This window comes from Diachasmimorpha longicaudata, chromosome 6 (genome assembly GCF_034640455.1).
Source record: "Diachasmimorpha longicaudata isolate KC_UGA_2023 chromosome 6, iyDiaLong2, whole genome shotgun sequence".
Taxonomy (NCBI): Eukaryota; Metazoa; Arthropoda; class Insecta; order Hymenoptera; family Braconidae; genus Diachasmimorpha; species Diachasmimorpha longicaudata.
This window is the reverse complement of record NC_087230.1, coordinates 7,509,615-7,525,816: the sequence shown is the minus strand read 5'-3', so window position 1 is coordinate 7,525,816 and position 16,202 is coordinate 7,509,615. Positions and strand designations below refer to the sequence as shown.

The 16,202-nt window shown below is 40.0% G+C and overlaps 2 protein-coding genes across 3 annotated transcripts in view; one reads left to right on the top strand and one right to left on the bottom strand.

Moving 5' to 3' along the window:
- The first annotated feature begins 95 nt into the window (after window positions 1-95).
- Didum (dilute class unconventional myosin) lies at window positions 96-11,511 on the top strand. Of its 2 annotated transcripts, XM_064123399.1 has the most exons (7): window positions 96-529; window positions 3,393-7,061; window positions 7,239-7,344; window positions 7,415-7,800; window positions 7,888-7,981; window positions 8,264-8,332; window positions 8,903-11,511. In XM_064123399.1, exons 1-7 carry the CDS (start codon window positions 503-505, stop codon window positions 10,147-10,149), a joined length of 5,598 nt encoding a protein of 1,865 aa, XP_063979469.1. In that variant the 5' UTR covers window positions 96-502; the 3' UTR covers window positions 10,150-11,511. The 2 variants fall into 2 exon arrangements, with proteins under 2 accessions (XP_063979469.1, XP_063979470.1); XM_064123400.1 differs by lacking the exon at window positions 8,264-8,332 and having other exon boundaries at window positions 97-529.
- The window catches only part of LOC135163717 (T-complex protein 1 subunit epsilon), a 41,172-nt gene continuing 36,330 nt past the window's right edge, over window positions 11,361-16,202 (bottom strand). Inside the window, exons 3-9 of the mRNA XM_064123444.1 lie at window positions 15,699-15,783; window positions 15,241-15,561; window positions 13,916-14,340; window positions 13,360-13,552; window positions 12,777-13,046; window positions 12,221-12,406; window positions 11,361-11,974 (exon numbers count right to left, since the gene is read on the bottom strand). Of these exons, the coding sequence (XP_063979514.1) occupies window positions 11,525-11,974; window positions 12,221-12,406; window positions 12,777-13,046; window positions 13,360-13,552; window positions 13,916-14,340; window positions 15,241-15,348 (1,632 nt within the window). The 5' untranslated portion in view covers window positions 15,349-15,561; window positions 15,699-15,783 and the 3' untranslated portion in view covers window positions 11,361-11,524. The remainder of the gene's footprint in view (window positions 11,975-12,220; window positions 12,407-12,776; window positions 13,047-13,359; window positions 13,553-13,915; window positions 14,341-15,240; window positions 15,562-15,698; window positions 15,784-16,202) is intronic.

Genomic DNA, 16,202 nt, shown 5'->3' with positions numbered 1-16,202 from the left:
AGAATGCCGCGGCGAGCCGCCATTGGCTGGTTGGACAGTCGCACTGTGGAAGGGATTGGGCGCACAATCTGAGCCTCTCGACAGCGAAGAAGTTGAAGCGGCCAGCTGTGTGCCACCGTACGGCGATTTAAGAGGTTCACGTATAAAGTCCCTCTCATAAAATCCTCAAATCCATTATTTATATTTATCTCCGAATCAGTCAACTCACCTCACCAAAGCCCCAAACAAATCCCGCAATGTAAACGAAACCATGAAACCTATCAAGTCAAAATATCCTAGTGCTTTGGAATTTTTCACGAAAATTTACCTGTGCAGTGTTTGTGAGTTTGTGTGAAACGTATTAACGGAGAGATAAAAAGAGAGAGGTGAAAAACCGGACTTATGGCTTGTGCGTGAGAAACGTGAATAATTTTTTTTTATCAAAGTTTTCTTCGTTTTCCTCCATTTCATATGTATTTAGTTTTGTATTTACCATATCTGGATACACGGTGCGCGGGACACAATGACAACGAGGGAGCTTTACGTCAAGGTAAAACATTGTTGACCTACATTGAATTACACCTCGAATTCGCTAATGTGAGAATGCTCGAAGAAAGGGGAAATTAGTGATGGGGAAATAGAGGTTCGATTCTCTCATTGTCAATTTACTCGTTAATATTTCCTTCGTCGTCCTCGGTGGGGTTGTTTCCTCGTGCCCGGAGGGGTTGTCCGAGGTCATATGGCGTCGATAGCATGCACCAGTCGATAGACATTCCACAAGGGTCCATTACAGGCCGAAGCAAAATCGGAATCAATGGCATTTTAACAAATCATTCGATTATGGTTATTCAAGGGTAAAAAGTATTGAGACGATTGAACAGGTGAATATTCGTTTCTCGATATTCTTCGTTTTGAAAACAATGAGCTTTCGCTCTTTTATGCGAGTTCAATCTACATGGCTTCTTCACGCTTGTTGTACCGCTTAATACAACTCTACGAGATCTATTCTCACGTAATTATACATGTCGTTTATTGACTCGTGAGAACTTTCTTGATTTTTTCGATCTGATCGAGTTGGGATTAATCTTGTTATGCAACACTCCATTGATTGATTTTTCAGTTCTTTTGCATTGTGAGGGAGTTTTCATTGAAACAAAATTCCGCGGTGATTTGGCATTGGGACGTCAGTGTCAGTAGTGAAAAAGTCTGCGGCGAGTCGTCACTTGTGATAAGATTACTTGTTGTATGTGTTGTACATCAGTCGGTTACCCTTTTATCTGGAACAATACAGGAGAAATGGTCACAATAAAGCTCATCATTCTTCCATAGACGTTTAAAATCTGGAAATGAATGAATACGGGTTGTGCCATTTTAATAATGCTTATCGTTTTGCAATCACAGCAGAATACAAACCAAATTTTATGAATTCCTTGGTCATTACGTCACTGCAAAGGAAAATTGCCTGAAGTGTCTGTAAAAGTTCTTGCAAATTCTTGTGGCGTAGTTCTACAAAACGTTTCAGAAATTTGGTTTTACGATTTATAATTTTGGAGAGCTTTGCAGGGGACTTTTTCTACATATTAATTACTCTGCTCGTTTAATTCGCATTATTCAGTTGTGATAAGACCTTCTAAATTAATTCTTGATAATACCAAACTCCTAATTGAGTACTAATTGAGCGCAAATTTTACCAAAAAATATCTTATAGTCTCAATGTTTATCTAAGTGCAGTCAGCTGTTCTTGAAATTCATTTTTTATGTAAAATCCATCGTTAACAATGGAATATTTGGTATCGACCGTATCCTCGTGTCAGCATGGAAATGTCAGATAAATGTGTTCTCGATATACCTTGAAGACGATAAGAAAATAATTGTTGAAATGTTCATGACGTAATGATGACGAATCCTACACACAGTAATAAAAAACAAGACGACAAGAAATGATAAGACAGAGAGTGAAGTTCATGGACTTGATTTTAACACCTCGACTCGTTGGGGGCTTAAGCAAGCGCTTAAAATTTCATCAGAGCGTGAAATGATTCTGCCGTGCGTAACTATTAATTATTGCAACGATGATAAAAGGTGTTACGTGTTGAATGGGAATTAAATTGCATTTCAGTGTTTATCTGGTTCATGATTTTCTCATGCTCCCGATTTGGTTGCTTTCCTCTCTCTCTCACGGGCCGCGGGGGCACGACGCGAATGCGGAACCTCTTTTATTTATTTTTTCTTTTTTTTTTTATTTCTTTGTTTTGTGATATACCGTTACTGATCCTCGGCCACTCGGCACACCACCCGCCTCTTGTCCGCTATGTCGGGTCGCGATGTGGAGATGTTGAATTATTTCCTTTCCCTTTTGACGGTTTGATGATATGTTATTACATATAGGAAATTCCTTCCTATTTTAAGTTCTTGTTCCATCATGGTCTTTTAAATTTTCATTGGAATAATGGTTTTCCGTTTCTTGAATATTGAGGGACTTGGGAAACATATTGGAAGGATTTTGTCTATTAGAAAGGCGTGAAAGGAGGGGAGTCAGAATTTACATGTACATTGTCTCATGCATAAATCAGAAATTTATGGGTTTGGAGGAATTTCTTGACGAACTTTTTTTTCTAACAAAATTGTTCATAAAGAGAAGCTTGTGTTCATCTTAAAATATTCATCAATGGATATCAGTGATTTAGAGAACATATTGAAAGCAATTGAAAGGAGAGCGCTCTAGAGATTACCTATACATGACATTATGAAGACATTAGGCATTAGTTTAAGGGAAACGTTAGAGGACTTGTTTGGAACCGATGAACTTTGCTATTTATAAAATTATTTTACGCCATTTATCTCGGAAACCAGTCTCTCTTGAGGTACTCGGAGATTAATGCACGTGAGAACTGGAAATTTCAGTTCAAATGCTAAATGAAAGTTAATAGAAATTAGAAAATTGTGATAAATATACGCTTTGATTTTCAATTAATTGAAAATTTAGCGTCATTACATTCTGAATACTCTTTGAGCGGAGGGAACGCGCGTCTTTGAGTTGCTTTGAAGTTTGAAATTACATCGAATTTTTGATTCAAAATATTTATCGTTTCTCGTTGCCCCAAAATTTCAGAAAACCATTCGTATATTATATAAATTTGATGTTTTATCGTTAAAAAATTTCATTCAAACGTTCCGCAACTCAAATTTAGAATGATACGATTTGGGTGACACATTTATGATAGTTAATTACTCATATCGTTAAAATCATATTAACTCATGTTTTAAAATTCGATTTTAGAAGACTTTTAAATTCAAAGATGAACAGGTTTAAAAGGTTTGAAAAAATATTTCTTTATAGTTAAAATTTATACAAAATTACCACGTGTGTTTCCCACTATTGAAAATATTTAATAATTCAAAATATTTTACAGGGTAGCAGAGTATGGGTGCAGCATCCAGAGAAGATATGGGAGGCGGCTGTTCTTCTCGAGTCATTCAAGGACGGGGCAACCCTCCGGGTTCGTACAGAAGACTCCAACGAAGAGCGCACCCTTTCCATAAAATCCGACTCTGACCTACCCCCCCTGCGCAACCCCGACATCCTCATCGGTGAGAACAATCTCACGTCTCTCTCCTTCCTCCACGAGCCGGCAGTTCTCTACAATCTCCAGGTTCGTTTCCAGCGTCATTCCATCTACACATACTGCGGTATAGTCCTCGTAGCATTCAATCCATACGACGAATTACCAATTTACGGAAATGACACAATATGGGCATATCGGGGCCAAGCAATGGGCGATTTGGAGCCTCACATATTCGCTGTTGCCGAGGAGGCATATACAAAACTCGAACGGGAACTCCACGATCAATCAATCATCGTTTCCGGTGAGTCTGGAGCTGGTAAAACGGTTTCCGCAAAATATGCGATGCGATATTTTGCCACTGTTGGTGGTTCTTCAACTGAAACCCAGATTGAGAAAAAAGTTTTGGCATCGTCACCGCTGATGGAGGCCTTTGGCAATGCCAAAACAACAAGAAACGACAACTCCTCGCGATTTGGTAAATTCATTGAAATTCAATTCAATAAGAGCTACAATATCTCAGGCGCCAGCATACGAACGTACCTCCTCGAGAAATCACGAGTTGTGTTCCAAGCGAATGGTGAGAGAAACTACCACGTGTTCTATCAACTCTGTGATGCGGCTCGATCAAAAACCTTTCAGAATCGATTGAAGGATTTGCACCTGGAGAACGGTACTGACTTTCATTATCTGAATCAAGGCAACAGCTTCTCCATAGACGGTCTGGATGACACTGCAAGCTTTCAGGACACTCTCGCTGCTCTCTCCCGTCTGAGTTTTGACGCCAAACAACAGGACGAAGTCTTTAGAATTCTCGCGGCAATTCTGCACCTTGGAAATGTCCAGATCATCAACAAAATCGATAACCGTGATGACTCCGGAAGGAATGAAGATTCCGAGGCATGTGATATATCATCGAAGGACAAACATCTGCTGATTCTCGCTGATCTAATGGGCATCGATCCAAAAGCTATGAGGAAATGGCTGTGTCATAGAAAAATCGTTTCGATGAGAGACGTCATCCTCAAGCCCATGAATGCAGAACAAGCGATTGGCGCGAGAGATGCTTTAGCCAAACATATTTACGCTGAACTCTTCAACTTCATTGTCAATGGGATCAATGAGTCCTTGAGAACAAAGACAAAAGCTGGTTGTTTCATTGGGGTTCTCGATATTTACGGTTTTGAAACCTTCGAGATAAATTCCTTCGAACAGTTCTGCATAAATTACGCGAATGAGAAACTTCAGCAACAATTCAATCAGCATGTCTTCAAACTGGAGCAGGAGGAGTATCTGAAGGAAGAGATCGAGTGGACGTTCATTGATTTCTACGATAATCAGCCGTGCATCGACCTGATCGAAACGAAGTTAGGAATTTTAGATCTGTTGGATGAAGAGTGCAGAATGCCGAGGGGTTCTGATGACTCCTGGGCAGAGAAGCTCTATACAAAATGTAATAAATCGAAACATTTTGAGAAACCGAGATTTGGAACCAGTGCATTTCTGATCCATCACTTCGCTGACTTAGTTACCTATGAAACGGGAGGATTTCTCGATAAAAATCGAGACACTGTTATGGAGGAGCAAGTAGATGTCTTGAGATCAAGTGACAATAAACTGTTGAAGCAGCTGTTCACGGAGGACTTTCCAAAACTGTCAGTTCCCAATCAATCCAAAGTGAAAATCTCCACGCAGAAACCGGCAGCGCCTGTGAATCCGAAACAGAATAAAAAAACTGTTGGTTCTCAGTTTCGGGATTCTCTGAACATGTTGATGGCGACTCTGAATGCTACAACTCCTCATTACGTGCGATGTATCAAGCCGAATGACTCGAAAGAGTCCTTCGAGTACAACGCCGTCCGCGCGATTCAGCAGCTGCGAGCTTGTGGAGTTCTGGAAACAATCAGGATATCAGCAGCTGGTTTTCCAAGTCAGAGAACTTATGGAGAATTTTTCCAGCGGTATCGCTGTCTCTGTCCCTTCAAGAAGATTCGCAGAGATGATTTGAAAGAGACATGCCGTAGAATCCTGGAGATCTACATTAAAGATGAGGATAAATTTAAGTTTGGAAAGACAAAAGTTTTGTTCAGAGCTGGACAAGTAGCGTATCTGGAGAAATTGAGAGGGGAGAAGCAGAGGGACGCTTGTGTGATGATTCAGAAGATAGTTCGAGGCTTTATCCATAGAAATCGGTACAAGAAGATCAGGAGATCGGTTTTGGGGCTCCAGAGGCAAGCGAGAGGGTGCTTGGCGAGGAAGAAGGCGCAGGAGATCAGGCGGGTCCGAGCTGCTATCAAGATACAGAAGACAATACGCGGGTGGTTGGCAAGGTCACGATATCAGAGGTTAAAGAGAACTATTATAAAACTGCAGACTTATGCTAGAGGGTTGTTAGCTAGAAGGAAGTACCAAGGGATGAAGGACAATGCTGCTGCGTTATTAATTCAGAGGCTGGTCCGAGGTTATCTAGTTCGAAGGGCTTGCAGGAAGAAAATCAAAGATATTATTGTGGTCCAGTGCTGTGTGAGAAAGTATTTGGCTAGGAAAATCTTCCGGCGGTTGAAGGCTGAAGCGAAGAGCGTGGAACATGTTAAAACACTTAATAAGGGGCTGGAGAACAAGATAATATCTCTTCAGCACAAGATTCAGGCGTTGAACGAGGAGAGCAAGGGACTGAAAGTCTTCCAGGGTGAAGCCATTGAGCTTAAGTCGAAGTTAGAGGGGATGAAGGCTGTGGAGGCTGAGAACAAGCGATTGATCTCGTTGTTGTCAGAGAAGGAGAAAGAACTGGAGAGGATGGAGGGTGATATGAAACGGGAGCGGGATGAGAAGATGGATTTGCTGATGGAAAGGGAGAAATTGTTGCAGGAGAAGGAGGAGGAGAAGAAAGTGCTGGCTGAGGAGTCTGCTAAGTTAAGGAGGGAGTTGTCATTTGCACATGAGAAGCTGAAGGTCAATCAGAGGGGAGCAGAGGAGAATCTCAAGAATAGACTTGAGCAGGAGAAGGATCTGCTGATGATGGAGCAGGATCAGGATCGGGGGGCTTATCAGAGGCTTTTGAAAGATTATCAGGAGCTTGAGGAGCAGTTCGAGGCGATGCAGAGGAAGTTCGTGCATCAAATTCCTGGACACTCGAGATCACTAAGTAATGCGTCGAGTGGAAGTGCCGGGGGACATGCGGCCTCCACGGATTTGGCACCTGATGATCAGAATATTGACTTTGGATATGGGTCGGTGAGATCAACTATATCGTCCTCCACGCCGTATTCTAGGGTGGAGACCATTGATTGGAGTCAGAGACGGTCCGACAGCCCACCGGATGGGGAGGCTCAGCCTGTCAAGTCACCGCCTGAAGTCAATGGATCTGTCCAGCCGCCGCCTGTGGACATCGGCTTGGTTCTTAAATTACAGCAAAAGCTGAAGGATGTGGAGAGCGCGAATGGCAGACTTGTGAGAATGGTGGAGGATCTGGAGAGAGATAGCCCGGAGGAGTCTTCCAGAACGCAAGATACGTTTAGGGTGAGTTTCATGGGATTTTTAACTTCTTTTGAATATAAAGTGAATTGTCAAACTTTAATCAAAATTCCGTGGAGGTTATATTAAATTTTAGTTTGATTATTTACAATTAGATAATGAATAGTTTAATCCGTTATCAATAGAAATAACGATAATTCATGATTCTGTTTTTTTCCATAGTTGGAAGAACTTGAAATGGAAAATGCTCAATTAAAGAAAGATCTGAATTCCTTGAGACGAACAGTCGCCGAGGCTGATACACCGGCTGTTCAAAAGCACTTGATGGGTAATTATTTTTCTTCCTCGAAGAATCAATTTCCTCTCTCATCACAACTCCATATTTTTCGGTTTTTTAGGACAATTCGAAGCACTGCAGGAGGAGCTGGAACGCCGAAGGGAGGAGTGCATTCAACTCCACAGTGTTTTAGCTGATAACACAAGAAGAATGAAGAGCCTTGGCTCCAACTACGGCAGAGACGTAGACATAATAAACGAGGATGGTGAACTGGTTCTGGCATTCGAAGCGCAGAAGAAAATAAATCGACAATTGGAGGACGAGTTGCAGGGAAAGGAAAAAGGCTGGCGCTCACAGAGGGACGAGTGGAGAAATGAAATTGATCGTTTGCAGGAGGAAATACAGAAGCAGCAGAAATTATTGTCAGTGAATCTAAGTAAAACACCGCAGACACAGACTGAGGCATTTATGCAGCATGAAATAGCACGGCTTACATCAGAGAACTTGGTGAGTTTTTAAATTCAATGAAGTTGAATTACTGTAATTGAGGAATAACATTAAATTTTCACTCAACTCTGCAAATTATTTTCCCAGGATCTGCAGGAGAGGTACGATAAAATTGCAGAGGAGAATCATAAATTGAAGAAGAAGTGTAGAATACTTGCTAAACGACTTAAAGATGCTGGATGTAAGTAGCTTCATGCATTTTTCATTATTTATTTGGAAAAATAGGGAGGGATTTTTAAATAATAAATTGTAAAACAGCAGTGGAGTCGTGAAACGTAATGAATTCGTAAAGTAAATTCCTTGTGAACAGTCCATTGACTGAGTAATATTGAGAAAAAAAAATTTCTGGACATTCTATGATAAATTCGGTAATTGGTAAAATCATGTTTCACTACTGCACGGAGAAACTTTTGAAGATGATATCGCGTTTGGTATTACAATATTTAAATTTACGCAATCAAAGACGAGGGAAACGATATGAAGGATTTGGCAGAGCCACCGAAACCCCGGGCGTATATGATTACGGGACCCGGTGAGTTTACTGACGTGTAAAGTCGATGTAATAATCATCGTCATCAATGCATCACCTTCATTACAGAGTGATATTGTCATTAGGTTTAGATCCTGTCAAATAGTTTCATTAAGACGAGCGAGAGGAGGTGACTGAGCGAAATTTCTCGAAGATCCTCTCACAGATAATTTCATAACGGAGAGGAGAGATCTCTTGACATTTTCTCGTCGAATCCTTAGTTCGGGAATCCTTACAATATTAATTATATGGCCAATTTATTACTAATGTGCGAATACAGTAGAAAAGAGTCGGAGAAAGCTGACATTTTACACCTCGTTTAAAATGTCATCAACAAACAGAATGCCCAGTTTGTTTAAGAATGTTTATCGAGGCTATTAAATATTTAAAGAATTCTATTTCAAAAGGATTTTAATTGTTCAGACAATGCATTCTATTTTAAAATTGTTTCCGAACTGCGTTTTTCTCCTGAAATTCGTAACCATTCATAACAAAACGAAAGTCTCACGGAAAGTATCTCATCTTTTCACTGCTGTCTCTGTCTCTAAACTAATTCAATCTTTCTTTATACAGTGTCAGACAGCGTGGAAGTTCCCACGGATCAATCAACAGTCACCACACAATCCTCCACCTCCAACGGTGCAATAATGCCAGCAATTCGTAAGAAGGAACGCGACTACGAGGGAATGTTCGAGTTCAAGAAGGAAGACATTACAATAGTAATTCGTCATCTCGTAATTGAATTAAAACCAAAAGTAGCTGTTACCCTTCTCCCTGGACTTCCTGCCTACATTCTCTTCATGTGCATACGTCACACCGACTGCATAAATGACGACGACAAAGTAAGAACACTGCTCACTGGTTACCTCAATGCTGTGAAAAAAGTGATAAAGAAGAGAGAGGACTTTGACTCTTCAGTACTCTGGTTGAGCAATACACTGAGATTACTGCATAATATGAAGCAGTACTCTGGTGACAAGCCTTTTCAGATTGAAAATACACCTAGACAGAATGCCCAGTGTCTACGTAATTTTGATCTCAGTGAATACAGAGTTGTATTGAGCAATGTGGCTCTGTGGATATTTAACAACATCATGACACTCCTCAAGGAGAGAATTCAGGCGTTAACAGTACCTGCATTGTTGGAGCATGAAGCCATCACTGGCCTCGACTCTAACAAACGAGGACTGGCAAGATCATGCTCCATGGGAGAGGAGCCAGAATCAACGCAGAAAAAATTGGACAAACTCCTGGATGAGCTCTCAGCTGTCCACAAGGCTCTGCAGTACCATGGAATCGATCCTGAAATTATTGGTCAACTGTTCAAACAGTTGTTCTACTTCATGTGTGCCAGTGCCCTCAATAATCTCCTACTGAGAAATGAGTTGTGCCATTGGACCAAAGGAATGCAAATCAGGTACAACATGAGTCATCTTGAGCAGTGGGCCCGGGATCAGAATCTACCCACTGCTGCTGAGGCTCTGCAACCCATTATCCAAGCTGCACAACTCCTTCAAGCTCGAAAAACTGATGAGGATGTTAATTCTGTCTGCGAGATGTGTAATAAATTGTCGGCTAATCAGATTGTCAAGATTCTCAATCTTTACACTCCTGCTGATGATTTTGAGACGAGGGTTCCTGTTAGTTTCATCAAGAAGGTGCAGGCCAAGCTGGAACTCAGGAAGGAGAACAACGAACAACTGCTGATGGACCTAAAGTTCTCATATCCCGTGAGATTCCCGTTCAATCCAGCAAATATTCGACTGGAAGACATCGAAGTGCCCGAGGTTCTCAATCTACCGATGCTCAAGAAGGTCTAGATGGATTAAATTATTTTTCTTTGTCTAATCAGTAATGAAGCAAACCTAAAGTATTCCAAAGTACCCGATAATCAATTGCCCATTTTTTGTACAGTCTTGCGTTTCTTAAAATTTATTTATTACCTTAATTATTAATCGAATGGCGATAATTATAAACAGAATTGTTTCTTTTTCTGTTGTTCTTTTCTATCTGTAGGTGATTTTGTTTTTAGTTAAAGTAAAGAGTGGAGTAGAATCAATGTGATTAAGCGATATTAAGTGCGATTTGTATAGTTTATAAATCGTGAAAACAATAAATTGAGCGACCAATTGCGGAGATAATGAGCTATTGTGGTGAATTAGGTGATTAGTCGTCGGCATTGCATTATATAGATGATGTAGCGATGCACATTCCATTATGCAATCAATATTTGTATTTTTTTTTCTCCATTTTCATGCAACGCGGTAACTCCCTTAGGACTAGTTTGCCTCAGGAGATGCCTATTCACGTGATGGGAGAATCAATTAATTACATCGTGTGTAATTAATTAATTGTACAATAGAATCAGTGGGATGAAAAACTCATCGAGTGAAAAATTGTTATCGTGCAATGTTTAAAATTGGCCACTGGAGATGGAATTATTTTGTTACATTATACAAGAACGATTGTGGCCAGATCAATAAATATAATCGAAATTATAAGATGTTGGATCGTAAGAGAGATTTATGATGTTAATGTTATCAACTGAGAGTGTATAAATCAATGAGAATGAACCGAATGTTGTGCCATTTACAATTATACATAATATAACCCATATGATTTAAAAGATCAATGTATCATTTGCATTTACCTGCTCTCCTGGCTTTTCATAGTTGCCTGGTAGTTTATTTTCAACGATGCACTGAGGTAATTACTGTGACATTCCCTGGATGTAAAAGAAATTCTTTGTTCATCGCCAAACATGAAAAATAAATTAATGAATTGTTGTCACGGATAATATGTGTTAATTGTTTTCCTCCTTTGTTCTTAAATGGCTATGATAAAATTATTTTGACAACATTAGTCATCACTTTTCAAGGTCATATGGTGCATTTGTGAAGATGATCGATTAGTTCATTGTCATAATCGTCATTTCAACAATTGATATCGTAATAATCATGAAAAAAAAAAATCCAATAGATATTGGGTTATCATAGGATACTAATAAAAAATAAAAATTCTCAGTCATTGGTTATTTTATTAATACAACTTTTTATTTGCCTTATAAATAAGCGTTTGAGTACCATTTTCACATGTCACATTAGATTGTAGTCTTTTCTGTGACGAAAAACGATTAAAAATTGTTTAAATGTGAATGAAGCGACTTGTAAAAAAAACGAAAATTTTTCTGATGAATTAGTAATCCGAAGGATCAGCCGGTGATCGAATGTCATCGATCTTGAGGATCATTTTAACGAGCTGGGTGGCTAGGAAAATCTGTTGCGTTTTACTCTTGAGAGATTCAATGACATTCTGAACCTTCATGTCACATGTCCCACGGTTCATGCAGTCGATTCCCAGGGCTGAGTTCTTTTCCGAGAGCTGGAGGGCTTTGGCCTCAGCCAGAGCATCGACTGATGAGAGACCGGAATTCTCAGCGAGGGCCATGGGGATGGCCTCGAGGGCTTCGGCGAATGCACGGAAGGCATATTGCTCCAGGGAGCTGATGCTATCTGCCTGCTCTGCACAAGCAATTGCGCAGGAAATTTCAGCTGCACCACCACCGTAGACAATCCTCTCATCGGTAACCAAATTACGGACTGCACAGAGAGCGTCGTGGAGGGATCTCTTAGCCTCTTCAATAATCTGTAATTAATAATTCTAATGATTAGAAGGAATGCCAAATAACATGGTTTTAAGGTGCTTGTGGGAAAGGCTGTAGCAATAAAAGTTCACGATTTTGATTCTAATGAATGAATCAAATAGGAATAAACCATTATCGCGTTAATTTTGCATGGTGTCTGATCAGAGCAAACATTGATATTTTACCCTGGAATTCTTCCTTGCATTTCAGTCTATTCAGCTCCTTTTTTTTTAACAAACATTACTTACCATTTTGTTTCCACCTCGGATGAAAATGGTTACAGCTTTCGAGTTCTTGCACTCCTCAATGACAAGCATCTTATCTTTGGTGGTACCGAATGACATCTCCCTGACGACACCAGCATATCCAAGCTTATCTGTAGTCAACTCCTCGAACCTGGGAACGATTCTGCCACCGGTGGCAATGGCGATGAGCTAAAAATTCCAGGAATTTCAATTAGTCCAATATAACATCCGAAATTTAATTTTAAATAATACAAAATGAGTTGGATCATCATGATGACAGCCCTCAGATCTCATAATCTTTTGAATCATTGGAGCCACTACGAGTACTGAATTTTTGAATCCAGGATTTTCAAGTTTTACGTGGTATTCACGTCCTGAGGATTCCGTTGAGGATTCCAGAGGGAGATTATACTTTGTAAATTGTGGAATCAAGAATTCAAAGTGTCCAGTATCGTTCTCCTCTATGGCACAATTTTCATCATAGGGCAGACATTTATCATGATTGAAATCGAATGGGTAGTCAATTTCAAAAGTTGACTGACAATTTCAGTTGCTTTACCTCGATTTCAGGGCCACCGACCCACCTAACCGCTGGCAATTGCTTCTGAAGAAGAAGATGATTAGCCTCATCATCAAAGCCCCACTGGCAAATGGCTAATGTTGCCCCAGTAGCCTTGATCTTGTCCACCATCTCGATGAATGTTTTCGTTTCGTATTCACGGAGCTTCTTGTAGTCCTCCACCGAGGTAACATCAAGCTTATGCTTGGTCTTGGGCTTCGGTGGCTCGAATGCACAGGTCAAGATTGCTAACTTCACTTCTTCCAGTCTCTGCATCGAAATAATCAAATATTAGTAATCATTCATAATGAAAAAATACAATGGAATAACTTTTGTGTAGAACTGTAGCAGAAAAAGTGCTTCAATTTGATTCTGATGATTGAATCAAAATTAATAAACAATTTCTGCGTTTGTTTAGCAAGGTGTCTGAACAGGGAGAACATTGACACCTCATCCTGGAATTCTCCTTGCAACTAGTTTGTTTTTTTCAGAGAAGGAATTGAAACAGTCTCATTAACGCATAATTTACAAATAAAAATTCATGCAGGTCTCTATTAATTAAACACTACTATCAATCAATCACCTTAGGCATCTGGGGATGACTGAAGTCCTTATCCACGACAACTCCACGAACGAGAACAGTATCCTCCAGCCTTCCACCAACCTTGCCTTCAAGTTTTATTAACTCAAAGTTAACGTTTCGTTTCTCAAGATCTGCTACTGCCATCACGGCATTCACAGCGATTTCTGCCATTTTTCTGTGGCATTTGTTGATGCTGCAAGAAAGTATCATAATTAATCCACCATCAATTGGATTATAAGCGATGTAAAGTCTGGTTGAACTTTTTTAATCCCCTCAGATCTCATAATCTTTGGATCACTGGAGCCACTGCGAGTATTGAATCTCTAAACCTCAGATTTCGAAATTTTACTTGGTATTCACGCCCCAAAAATTTCACTGAGGATTTCAGGGGAGATTATACTCAGTAAATGATAAAATCTACGGTCCAGAGTATTCAGCATCGCCCTCCTCTATCGCAAATCTTTCATCATTGGGCAGTTGTTGATCACGATTGAAATGACAAAGTAGTTACAAGAATAAATCCCGTGAGTTAATGTGTGATAAAGTGTTCAATTACATTTTAGACCCAAGAGTAGTCATAGCTGTCTTGATCAGGGGTTCCAAGTCATCCGGATTCACTGGAAAAGATTCAGCAATGGTGTTCAAGTGCTTAACGGCACATTGTGCTGCCAATTCGTATCCATCGGCAATCCTGATGGGATGGATGCCTTTGTCCAGCAGTGCCTCTGCCTGTTCAAGCAGAGCTCCAGCCAGGACTACAACCCCAGTGGTTCCATCTCCAATTTCATCGTCCTGCGACTGCGAAAGCTGGACCATGAGTTTAGCAATCTCATGGTCAACGTCCATTTTCTTGAGGATTGTCGCACCATCGTTGGTGACTGTTACGTCACCATCAGGACTAACCAGCAGTTTGTCGAGACCCTTAGGACCGAGGGAGGAGCGCAGGGTGCTGGCGATGCTACGAGCAGCATAAATGTGAGACTAAAGACAGAAGAATTGAGAGATTACGTTAATTCTTGGAAGCACAAAAATGTTTATCTACATATTTGCCGGTTAAATGTCACAGCTTTGGTTGGATAACTGGAGGTTGATTTTGAACATTTTGAAGCCCTCGGATCTCATAATCTTTTGATCACTGGAGCCACTACGAGTACTAAATCTTCAAGCCCAAGAATTATTAAATCTACATAGTATCAACGCACCACAGATTTCTGTATAGATTCCATAATGAGTTTATACTTTGTAATTACTAAAATCAGGGGCCCGAAGTCATCAGCATCGTCCTCCTCTAAGGCAAAATTTTCGTCATTGGGCAATAGTTCAATTTAAATGGAGCATATGAATTAAATTCCTGACTTACTAATAATTATTTTCTTCCCTTTATTAATTGGCAAATAGTGATGAAACGAAAAAACAGTTGCATAGAAATTTTTCACGAGGTCTCGAAAATGGGTGGGAGAGACGGTAGATTCCCTTTTATGGGCACAATCCCATTCGTTTAAGCATCGTCAAAAATTGTCATTAATCTCCAGAGTTAAAAAACCGCCATCAACTATGTGATCAACATGAGTAACTCAATTGAATAATAATTCTCAAAAGATTTTCAAATGCTCTCAAAGGGACTCTCGAATCCTTAAATATATGAATTCACATTTTTAACGGAGAACTATGGAAAAAGTTCTGGATTTTTGGAGTACAATGGCGGCCATGACTCGTCATCACGTGGCGACAACAAATAATTCCGGTTATCTACTCACTTAGCAAAAATTCGTAAGATTTTTGTTGAAAAACGAACATAATGCTGGATGAATAATATTGAAAAATTCCTAGCAAACTGGATTATCCCCGATATCTACTATATTTTTCTCTTTGATGGCTCACCTTTATCGCATCGTGGCCGGTGAGCCTTTTCTGCTTGTCCTGATCCCTCAGGATGATAAACGGCCTGCCGTACTCGTCGAACGCAATGGATCCCGGGATGGCATTCATTTCGCCAATTTATGAGTTACAAAACTGTTCAATTATGACCAATTGATTAAAGAAAAGGTGATTTCAAGCGACACGATTCACGGGCCGTGCCTCAAGCCACCATTTTATCCCAACGTATCGAGTAGTTGGCGCTGTCATCGATCACTGCACCTCTGCTGTGCCCACCGTCGGTAAGCATTTTCATTTTTTCTTGTTTTGGTGGAACTGACTTTTCTGGGGGTAAATTCAAAACAGGCATTCATAATTCATACGCAGATGACTATTGTTTTTTACATCTATTTTTAATAAGATTGATTTTTCGTCGCATATTTTTTTATTAAAAGCGTGATTAGATGTTAAAGAGATATTACCACAGGCAATCGGGCTCCCTGAAGAATTAGCAGTAATAGAATCAATCCACCTTGAGAGAATCGCTCTGCAATCGCTGATATACCGCTAAAAAATACCATAAACGAGTGTATTAATCTCCCGGATATTTATACGAAAACTACAATAAGTGGTACCTTGAAAAAGGTGAGGAATTTTATCATCGCACATGTTTTTACTTCCGCCTCATCATTACCCTGACTTCGTAATGGTTAATCACATCTATTGTCGTACGAACATTAGAAGGCTAAATTATTTTTCTGGAAAGATATTGTTGTCCTACAACTCAACTCGATTGAATAGCTATCAAATACTACGAAAAAGGATTTGTTCGTTTAAGCCTGATAGTACCGGAATATTTCTCAGTGGCATATCATCACTTGGCAATGAAACGTGATTAGCAATTTTTTCATAAAATCCATTACGTACTGCAATCAATATTGATACCTCTGAGAAAAATCTTACGATAAACTTGATGATATGAGTCG

Excerpts from the sequence above, each read along its gene's own strand:
- Didum (XM_064123399.1), top strand. The coding sequence starts at position 503 with ATGACAACGAGGGAGCTTTACGTCAAG. Across the intron at positions 530-3,392 it reads CGAGGGAGCTTTACGTCAAG|GGTAGCAGAGTATGGGTGCA; the intron begins GTAAAACATTGT and ends AATATTTTACAG. Across the intron at positions 7,062-7,238 it reads GAACGCAAGATACGTTTAGG|TTGGAAGAACTTGAAATGGA; the intron begins GTGAGTTTCATG and ends TTTTTTCCATAG.